This window comes from Manis javanica, chromosome 10 (genome assembly GCF_040802235.1).
Source record: "Manis javanica isolate MJ-LG chromosome 10, MJ_LKY, whole genome shotgun sequence".
Classification (NCBI taxonomy): Eukaryota; Metazoa; Chordata; class Mammalia; order Pholidota; family Manidae; genus Manis; species Manis javanica.
In genome coordinates, this window is record NC_133165.1 from 44,759,113 (window position 1) to 44,769,644 (window position 10,532).

The 10,532-nt window shown below is 44.9% G+C and overlaps 1 protein-coding gene across 2 annotated transcripts; it reads right to left on the minus strand.

Moving 5' to 3' along the window:
• Nucleotides 1–10,150, minus strand: FUS (FUS RNA binding protein). Of its 2 annotated transcripts, none has more exons than XM_017666244.3 (15): nt 10,013–10,150; nt 8,429–8,453; nt 8,190–8,341; nt 7,295–7,436; nt 6,894–7,084; nt 6,474–6,681; nt 4,859–4,893; nt 3,366–3,398; nt 2,513–2,616; nt 1,986–2,115; nt 1,633–1,734; nt 1,380–1,503; nt 955–1,055; nt 678–825; nt 1–373 (listed from the first exon to the last, which is right to left on the minus strand). In XM_017666244.3, the coding sequence occupies exons 1-15, from the start codon at nt 10,023–10,025 to the stop codon at nt 334–336; spliced, it is 1,548 nt and encodes a 515-aa protein (XP_017521733.1). In that variant the 5' UTR covers nt 10,026–10,150; the 3' UTR covers nt 1–333. The 2 variants fall into 2 exon arrangements, with proteins under 2 accessions (XP_017521733.1, XP_017521732.1); XM_017666243.3 differs by having other exon boundaries at nt 7,295–7,439; nt 10,013–10,149.
• Nucleotides 10,151–10,532: the final 382 nt, after the last annotated feature.

Here is a 10,532-nt window from a genome sequence, read left to right on the forward strand (position 1 = left end):
CCAGGTATCAAACACTTTATTTCAGTTCCTGCTAAGCAGGAACATAAAAATTATTCTAACGCCTGCTAGGCAGGCTTATCTGAAAGAGGAAAAAAAAAAACCAGGAATACCCACATTCCTGACTCGGACCTTCCAGAAGAGAAAAGGGGGAAATGGGGGAAAAAATTAAGCAAAACAATGGTTTTTAATGGGAACGAGAGGTATGGTTACAATTACATAGTCAAAAAAAAAAAAAAAAACCCCATAGGTCATCAGGAGTTGTAAGGTTACAAAATAACAAGGGTTAACACTGGGTACAGGAAGAAAAGCTGTTCCAGAACCTCAGGAGCCAGGCTAATAGGGCCTCTCCCTGCGATCCTGTCTGTGCTCACCCCTGCAACAAAGAATATGCATTAGGTCAGTTACCAACCCCTCCACCTATCCCAAACCTCAAAATCCTAGCTTCCCCTACTACCCAACCCCAAGAAATGGCTCCTCTAAGCATATAGTACACATGTGGGTCTACAGATTTTAGTTCTCCAAGGTAATTTTCCTTCCCTTCTTCCCTTCACACTCATTAGTCATAATTTTCCAGTCTACCCCTCAAAGATGAAACCACTGCCCTCCAAAACACCTTGCTATTTCATGACCTCTTCTTCAATTTCTCTACTTTCATTTCAGCATAGAGTCTTACTTACCTGGAGTCCATCTTGCCAGGGCCAAAGCCACCTCTGTCCCCACCACCCCGGCCTCCTCGGAAGCCCCCACGGTCCCCGCCTCGGCCTCGGTAGCCACCCCGATCATAGCCTCCTCTGCCACCACGACGATCATCTCCATAGTTACCACCTAGGGCAAAATAAATGAAATATCATATCCCCCCAAACCCATCTTTCCTTCCCTCTAGACTTCCTGATTAAACTTAAGTTTTTTTTTTATCTCACATCCTTATTACCAGGCTCTACACCTCTTTCTTACCCATATGAGAGCCTCCTGGTCCCCCTCCTGGGCCATCTGGTTTAGGGGCCTTACACTGGTTGCATTCATTCCTCCAAGAGAAGTTCATGTTTTCACATATACTGAGAAAAAGTAAGACATTTAGTTTGGAGGGGTGAGTAGTAGTAGGCAAGACCTAGAATTAGGACAAGACTCCAATAAGGAAACTGAGGCCTCACAAAGACAAAAAGGCTTGTTTCTCAAACAGAGCCAGGAACAAAAATTATTAGTAATCCAATACTGGTCCAATACATTTCCCACTATTGCAACCTTATTTAGGTAAGTTCTCAGCCAAGTCTGCTCCCACCCACGTGTGTGGCCTTAACATTTATTACTTTGGAAAACACAACACTGCCTAAGTATTAAACAGAACACATGCAAAAGGACTGAGAAGAGGTTTCACTCACGGATTAGGACACTTCCAGTCACCAGCTCGCTGCTGTCCTCCACCACCACCACCTCCACTGGGGAACCCTCCCCGTCCACCGCCACCACTGCCACCTCCTCCATAGCCTCCACGGCCCATGGGTCCTATGGTATAGATAACAAAATGGTCTGCTGCCCTTTCAAGTTTGGGTAACCTAACCTTTTCTATGCAAGACATTACCATCCTCTCCTCTCCCCATCACTTTATAACAGCAGCAGGAAGTAGCTCCTCACCTCCTCGCCCTCGGCCTCCACGACCATTGCCACCACCCCGATTGAAGTCAGCTCGCCGAGTAGCAAAGGAGACCTTGATAGGATTCCCAGAAAATTCTTTACCTAAAATACAGGTGATATAAAAAGAGACTTTTTACTAAAGTCTGTAGCTCAAAGGCACAACTAGTATAATTAAGACAAGATTGCCTTCCTGAAGTTTCATAAGTTTCGTGAGATAAGCAAAAATGAAGACTATGCCAAAGTCGCAGATTAAGTATTGGAAGACTCAAAGGAACCCTCAAAAAGTAGCCCATGTATCCCTAGGTTAGTTGCCCTATCCCACCCACTCCTATACCAAGCCTCCTCATACATACCATCAAACCAGTCAATAGCTGCTTTAGCAGAAGGTGGGTCGTCAAATGATACTGTTGCCTCTCCCTTCAGCTTGCCCGTTTCCCTGTCTGTGTACAGATTAATCATGGGCTGTCCCGTTTTCTTATTTGTCTAAGGAAAGCAACATGAGATATTATCAGTCAGTCTCACAGGATACAGTGCTACCCACGTTCCACCTTCCCTCTCCAGAACCTGAGGTTTATCATAACCAAACTTCAGCTTCTCTCTGCCCAGTTACTGTTTCCTACCTTCACATATAACCTGAATTAAAGCTATTGGCTATAATTGTTTCTCACTTCGGTCACGAAAAGATAAAACTAGGTTATCAACTACAAATTCAAGTTTACAACGGTCCCTTTCCTATCCGTTTTGTCTTTTTCCGTTGGCAACAGCTCATGTTCTTTCCTTAACAAATTAAGCTGACAACCATTTATAGACTTATTTTTACTGTGTAAATAAAATCCAATAGCCTGCAACTCTGACAGGTAACACTCTGCTCCACAAGTACCTTAATAATACCAATCTGCTTGAAGTAATCAGCCACAGATTCGATTGTAACATTCTCGCCCAAGCCTTGCACAAAGATGGTGTTGTTGTCTGAATTATCCTGTTCTGCTTGTCAGGTGGCAGAAGAAAACACGAATTAGAAGAGAAAAAACAAAGGTAAAGCAAGTCAGTAACTCGTAATAACTTAACTCTAAGGAATACTTGACAGTAAGCTTAAAGAGAATTCTAAAGCAGCCAATATAAGTTGATTTTAAACAAATCAAAGAAATCCACATCCCGACTGTCCTGAGTGCACCTATATGCCAGTCATTTTACAAACTAGTTTAACCATGACCCTTTGAAATGTTAATACCCATTAAAGCTCAAAACTGAACTGGCCAAGATCAGTCAATATATCAGTGTTTGTAAACTTTCAACTTAGGACCCACAGGTAGAACTTTTTTACCACTAAAATTCAAGTTACAACCAAAAGACAAACTAAATGCTTCAAATTCAACAGTTACAACCAAAAGACAAACTAAATGCTTCCCTCCATGTGTCCTTCCATTCACTAACTTGGTCATGATCCACATTCTAAATTTTTAGTGTCCTCTACAAAGAGATGCATCAGCATTTCCTGAGACCTGTTAGAAATGCAGACAGCTCCTCCTAGGGCTAAACTGCTGGGAGAGGAAAGCCACTGATCAGATTTCTGATATATGCTCATTTAAAAATCACTGCTAACTATAGCTATACCTAAACTCCCTTTCCTTCATTTTCCCTTCTTTACCCTTTTGTAATTTTTTAATTAAGAATATCTGTAAAAAATCCTGGTAACCACTTTTGCCATTCTTTCAAGCCACCTGTGGACTCACCAGAGTCATGACGTGATCCCTGGTCGCGGAGGCCTTAAGTGACATGAAAAAAAAAGAGGAAAAAAAAAAAAAGAAAAAAAAAAAAAAACAAGGGAAGAGCAACTATTAGTCAACAGGCAGAGACAAAGAAAAAAAATTACACCAAATACAAACTCTTGCAAAGTATCAGATTAAGTATCAGCTCACAGACTCATCCAAACCCTGTCCTGGGTTGCCTGCCCAGAGAATATCCTAGACAGGGCTGGGAAGACAGGCCCCTTTTAAGATACTTCTATAACTTGCGCCCCCACGGGAACAACTCCACACTTCAAAAAATGCTGCCTCCCCTAGCTCAGGCTGGGAAATGTCCTCAGCACAGATTTGGGGGGGGGTGGCAGGAGGAAGACCCATTAAAGTTAAACCAACTCATAGTTTTGGCCCTGTTCTCTCATCCCAGAGAGAAATGGGTTTACCAGCAATGTGATATATGCATCCATCATCAAACTTTCAAAGACACTTATCCCTTGTGGAACAAGTTTTAATTTCATCTTGAGAAACCTTTAAAACCACAGTGTTTCCCCCAAAAGCACATGAAAATAAAAAACATACATAATAGCTATTTATTATTAAAGCATGTCCCAGGGAACAGACCAGAAATCTTACTTCCATAAGGCAGCCTCTTTTTTTTTTTCCAGAGACCATCTTTGACCAAAGTTTATCTGAATTCACCATGTATAAGTATTGTGTCCACACTCAGTGACACTTTAATCATGAACCCAAGCCTTTGGCTTTAAGTGCTGAGACAAATCAAGAAACCTTTGTTATTTAACCAAACCAGGAAAGTTCCAGCTTACTGGGAGACTTCTCAAATTTGCCAGTTTTCCATGAATTGTTTGTGCTGTTTAAGACCTGGTTATTTCCCATGAGCCACACATGCTCCAAACTTTTCTTGAAGTAGTCCACACCTTCCTTCCCAAAGCTAGTTTCTATTTGCCCAACTGAGTTGTTTATGTAAGTACATATATGTAAAATTGCAATGACACCATCCAGTATTTAATAAATATATACCAACTTCACCATCCTCAGAGCAGGGCAGTATTTCATAACCTTCTTCCAGAATTAAAACATTTGGAGTTCGTTACACATACACATATTACTTGGACACATTGATCAAAAGGATCCTAAAGCCAAGTTTATACCACGTGTATCCAGTTTCTCATAATGGTGGTCACTAAGTGCCAGGTGTGGCAACACCCCTCTGTCAGAGGCCTACTAAGCATCTATTAACCTGGGCCAAACCAATCTGGTACCAGACAACTGCTGAGGCTCACCCCTGCCTGTCTCCAGGTTAGCACACATCTGGTAACAGGCAGCATTCTACCCCACCCCATTCTGGAGGTGGTTTTGGACACTTCAAAACCTTTGACATTTAAAACACATTAAGACATCTGCAAATGAACAATCAGACAAAGCATTGCTGGGAGTTGGGAATTTTGGAAACTCTGTTCACTTACCACCAAATTTATTGAAGCCACCACGGTCACTTCCGCTGGAGAAGACAAGTTAGAAGAAAGGACATGAAGCTTCCAACGGCTACAAAAGGGCGTTTATTTTAATATTCCCCAAATGTAGGAGGTGTTTTGGGAAAAAGATTCAAGTGGCTACTAAAATGCATTCCCCTTCCTGACCACCCCTTTGTCTGACCTTTGAGCCTGTCACACACATGTGTGCAATTTTTAAGACACAGTTATATTTAAAAGGTTATATATTTATCTATTTCCTCTGGAAAAAAAAATGACCCTTTTTCCTTGGTCGTTCTTCCGATGGAGATGTTTTTTTCCTCTTGTCGTGAGTGGCTGACAAGCCAGTAGGTTGGTTTAAAAACTCTACCCCCAATTTACCCAGAAGACATTTCACACCAGGCTGGGGTAGCCCTGAACACATTTTTGTGGTTTTTTGCTTTGAAAGCAGCAAGCAGACCCAACCCCATTCCATAAAAAGTCAAAACCAAAGGCAATTTCCCTTAAAGCAAGACAAACTTAGCTAAGCCCTATCCTAACTACTGAGCTGTTTTTAATCTCCCCCCACCCCCGGGGTCACCCCTTCTACACTGCGAGAAGAGCGGAGTATTTTGCAATGTCACCTTTCATACCTGTGGCACATAAAATGCAGAGCAAGTTAACAGTCACATAACAGTTTTTCTTTTTAAAGTTTTGCATTAAACACACGCACACAACAGTTTTCCTTATCTTTGCACGGTTTTTTGAGATTGCTCCCACCCACCTCTGAATACTTACCACATTCAAACTCTTAAAACCTACTTTTTCCCTGAAAGGAGTAATACATAGACATTCCTCCCCTTTTTCAAAGGGATAGAGTAGCATCCTTCAAATGATTTTTACCAACAGATTTGACAAATAACTTTAACATCAAATCTAAGGTTTTACTTCAAATCAACTACAACAGGAAGGGGAGGAACATGTCCAACTGGAGAGGTAAAGTTGGACAGGTAACCAAGGTAAGGGGGACAGTGGAGCAAATACGTGGGATACCACTGTCAAACATTTTGTCCAAAAGGTCTGCACACTTCAGGTAGCCCCATAAACCAAATCACACACAAAATCTTTACTGTCAGTCCAATTAGTGCAAACCAAGCTTGTGAATTCAAATGACTACAGAAAATAGGAAGAGTAGCCAATTCCTGGAAGCTGAAGTCAGGTTAACCGCTTACAAATCCCTTAAAGGACACATGGGAATGCAAGTAACAAGTTTCCCTATTACCAGGAATGGGATCATCTGTTTTCCTTGCAGAGAAAAGAAGCCTTTACTTCCGTGTTTCTTGCCTAGGAGATCGATGACTCCAATCCATACACACCCATATATTTTTCATTTTTCTTTGGAAACAGACATGTCAGTAATCAAATTTCTATTCAGGTGTAGATAGGAGATTCAGGCTTACAGGTTCTCACAAAAATAAAACAGGGATGTTCAAAAAAAACAGTCAATGCCCCCAAATAGGGCCCTCACAAATCCCTAGAATAAAACCACCCATGCACTGAGGGACAGGGAGATTCATGCAACCCCCCACACTCCCCACTCATGTTACTCTCTGGCTCACAGGACACCTACCCCATGCCGCCTCTGCCTCCACGGCCACCTCCACGACCTCTGGGTTCATAGCCACCACTGCTTCGGTTGTAACCACCACCACCGCCCCGGCCACGGCCCCCACGGTCCTGCTGGCCTCCCCCGTAGCCACCACCGCCACCACCACTCTGGTCCTGATTGCCATAACCACTGCCGCCACTCATGGAGGGCTGATCTTGGCCATAGTTACCTGTCAAGAAAGACAGACTGCTTAAAAAAAAAAAAAACTGTGCAGTGGCATATAACAGTTCAATAATGCCAGCATATAAATAAGAAATATAAACACAGCCAGGAAACAATGAAATCAACATTTTAATGAACCCTTTTAGTTTAGGACCAAGCAACAGAATATAAATCCTTGCAGAAAACAGGTATAAGACCAAGCTGAAGACACTTTCTCACCTCCACCACCTCCTCCTCCACCACCTCCACTGCTACTATTGTACTGGTTCTGCTGTCCATAGCCCTGAGGGGGATTGTAGGAGCTTTGTGGCTGGCCATAGCTTTGTTGTTGTCCACTGTAGCCAGACTGCTGGCCATAGCCCCCACTCTGGGGCTGCCCATAGCCGCTGCTCTGAGAACTGCTACCGTAACTACGGAAAAGGAATAATAATAATGCCAACATTAACAAAACTTCCTTTCACTTTTGGTGAAACAGGGATGTTCAAAGAAAGTCAATGCCCAACACCCACAACTACCAAGACATCCCCCTCCCATTATTCATAACTACTACTTGTGCTGGTCACATTACCATTCCTGATCTCTCAGGCCTTACCCCTCAAACCCCCAACACAACTTCTTACCTTCCAGAGGTGCTACTAGGAGCTGGCTGCTGACCATAGCCAGGGTAGGAAGACTGCTGCCCATAAGACGATTGAGAACTCTGGCTACTACCATAACCACCAGCTGAGCCATATCCCTGGGGAGCTGACTGAGTGCTATAGCCTGCTAAAAGAGAAGAGAGGAAATCACAAAAGCTATGAGTTTAAAGAAAAGGCATGGAATGGGTTTAAGAAAACATTACGTACTAAATGCTACCCGTACTTGGAAAGTCATCCTCTTTAACAAGCTGCTTGGGAATCTTTAAACTTTTAAAAATGGCCTTCTCTTTTACCCAAAGGTCAATGTTCCAACTTCTCTACCAACTTCTAAATTCCAATCTCATCCCACCCATCCTGAAGGCAGTCTCCAGGCCCACCACTACTCACGGCTCTAGTTAAGTCCCTATTCATTAACAGCATTTTAGCCTGCTCTATGTGTGCAGAACAAATAGGCCAACCACATTATATACATACATTTCAGAACCTTAGGGCAAATTCCACCTCCATGTTTATCATGTGATATACAGTAGTCTGACTCCGAACACCAAGAAAATCATTTTCTCCCAGTATCAAAAGCCTAAAACTTTCTCCCTTTATTTAGCGAATGCTCTTCCCCATCTCACTTTCATACTAAGGGAAAATGGGACATAAGTGCAGCATAAATAGAAAAAGCCAAAGAAAAAAGGAAACAATTACAAGCCAATAAGCATTTTTACTTCAAAGGACTCAAGACTCCAAAGAATTTTAAAGGTTAATAGACTGGTTAAGGGAAAAGAAACATAGTACAGTTTCAACATTTCAGCACTGCTTAGCTTTAAGAAAAACAACATTCAGAAAGAGCAGGAGGAGGCAGTGTGACCCACTAAAAGAGACTCACTGTTTTGGGTCTGTCCGTAAGAACCACCATAGCTGCTCTGACCATAGCCTGAAGTGTCTGACTGGCCATAACCACTGTAACTCTGCTGTCCGTACGGCTGACTGCTCTGCTGGGAATAGCCCTGCCCAGGCTGGGTGGGGTAGGCCCCATAGCTGGAGAAAAAGAAAAACACCATCAAGGAAGATACCTTAGCCACTCTTGCCCTCTGCAAACTGTGGAAATCCAGAAATGACACTAACCTTTGCGTTGCTTGCTGGGTATAATCTGCAAAAGAAAAATACAGCTACATTACCTTGAGTCATCCCCAACAAAATAGGGCTAAATTTGCTAAATTCCTTACCTTAAATGTGGAACCTCCAGATAAGAAAATCAATGAACAGTAAAGGGCAGAAATTCCCCCAAAAGACACTCATTGAGAGGAGGGTCAAGCTGGCATATCAAACAAGTTTTCTTACAATAAAGAAAAGCAAAGAAAATAATTTCTAGAGACTAACAGCCTTAACTATTGTAAAAACCAGGAGTCTTAGTGGACAACCACAATCTGCAAACTCAGCTGATTCCAGAAACTGCATAGATTCATACACATTTCGCTGTCACTCCCACTCTATGGGAAGATACGGTCAAACCAGTCACACGGCTTACTTAAGTGGTACATGTTTTCATTCACGCCCGAGGCAGCAGTGTTCAGAATGTGGCCTCCACTTTCTCTACGGAGACCCCAAAGAACAGGAAAATCTCAAGAGACCAACTCTTCACGCTTTGCCCAATCTTGACTGGGAAAGTGGGCTTTTAGTGTAAAGCCAGGTAACCAAGAAGAGAGCTCTATGACCCCCAAATGACAGATCATTAAAGTGCCTGCCTCAGAAGGCAGTCAACTGGTCCCTGGTAGCCCTGTGGCTCCAATTTTTACGTTTCCTCACCTACCTTGCTGTCCTCGCAGCTGTAGAGAGACTCGGCTAACTAAAGGTAGAGAAATCCCTTTTTGAAGGCCACAGTGGAGGAACTCAGCCAGATCAACTAATCTCCTCAGTATGGGAAAGAGACACTTCCCCCTCAGGAAAGGGCAAAGGACCGAGAGGGAATGCAGCCACAGCCGGACGTTCCTTTCATTCCCTCCCCATAAATTCAGGCGGGAAACCCGCAGGCCCTATGCCCCCGCCCCCAAGTCCGTTGGACGATACCTCCCCCCACGGGCACCCCCACCCTCCCCAAACCGTCAAGCTGGCGCGCGGCCCCGATCCCGAGCGTCCGCCCGCAGCCATGTGGCAACTAAGGCGGGAACATGACGGCCCCGCCCCTTCCCGAGGGACCCTGGGAGGCGAAGCTCCACACCAGACGCGCTCCACAGACTCTCCAGCGGAGGGTCTCGCAACAAAAAAAAAAAAATAGGCCCGGCACGAGGCGGGAGGGAGGCCAGCGCCGCGAGAAGAGGAGGAGCCAGCAAAGCGCCTGCGCGCACAGGATCCCCGGATGCGGCACTGCGACAAAGCGGGCTGAGCGCGGACCTGGCAACAAGAGGTCAAAAAGACTACGGCGACCGACCGTTTTCATCTTTGTCTCAACGTTTCGTAGCACGAAAAAGCGTCTCTCCCAACCCTCACATCAAGGGAAAACCTCCCGCCCCACTCAAGGCACCGGAGGAGCGAAACAAAATGGCGACATCGGCCTTCCCCTTCCACCCTTCTTGGCAGCCTCCCCGCCACACTGGTGCGAGAAAGACCCTACACGCGATCGTCGCCTGGGTCCCACCGAAAAACAAACCCAGATGGGAGGGAACGAAGCCCTTGGCCGGCGAGCCACCACCACCTCGCGCCTTTACATACCGTTTGAGGCCATGTTCGCGCACCCGCGCACAAGCCGACAACTAACAGCGCTAACACACTACAGATCGCCGACGCCTCAAGACTGAGCAGACCCGCCTCCTGCGTGGAGGTTTATGTACACCTCCTGCTACGTACCGCGGAGGAATGCACCAAATGCGGAGGGAAACGGGGGGACATGGCCGGACTCCTGTCACTCTTCAGGAAATATAGAAGATCCGAGCAGACAGAAGGGTAGTATATTAACTAATGACCCTGTAAATAATACATACGAATATAGCTTCGGAAAAAGCACTCTTTATTGCTCTGCAGGACTAGACCACGACTCACGTCCACCCTATAAGGGCATAATGGTACTGTCTGATTAACCTTTGGGGGCGGGACGAGGGGCCCAGGGCGTTTGGGGGCGGTACTGTAATCGAAGCCGGGAGTGGCGGGGTGGGAACCGAAATTCCTCTGGTGGCCCCTTTCACTGGGCCCCGCTTTCACTCAGGATAACGAGTTCTGCGTTCCATTGCCCTGC

What these genes read in the sequence shown, in the direction of transcription:
- FUS (XM_017666243.3), bottom strand. An exon ending in AGCAGATTGGTATTATTAAG is followed by an intron (nt 2,116 to 2,512) that starts GTACTTGTGGAG and finishes TGCTTTCCTTAG; the next exon opens with ACAAATAAGAAAACGGGACA. An exon ending in CCTGGCAAGATGGACTCCAG is followed by an intron (nt 374 to 677) that starts GTAAGTAAGACT and finishes TCTTTGTTGCAG; the next exon opens with GGGTGAGCACAGACAGGATC.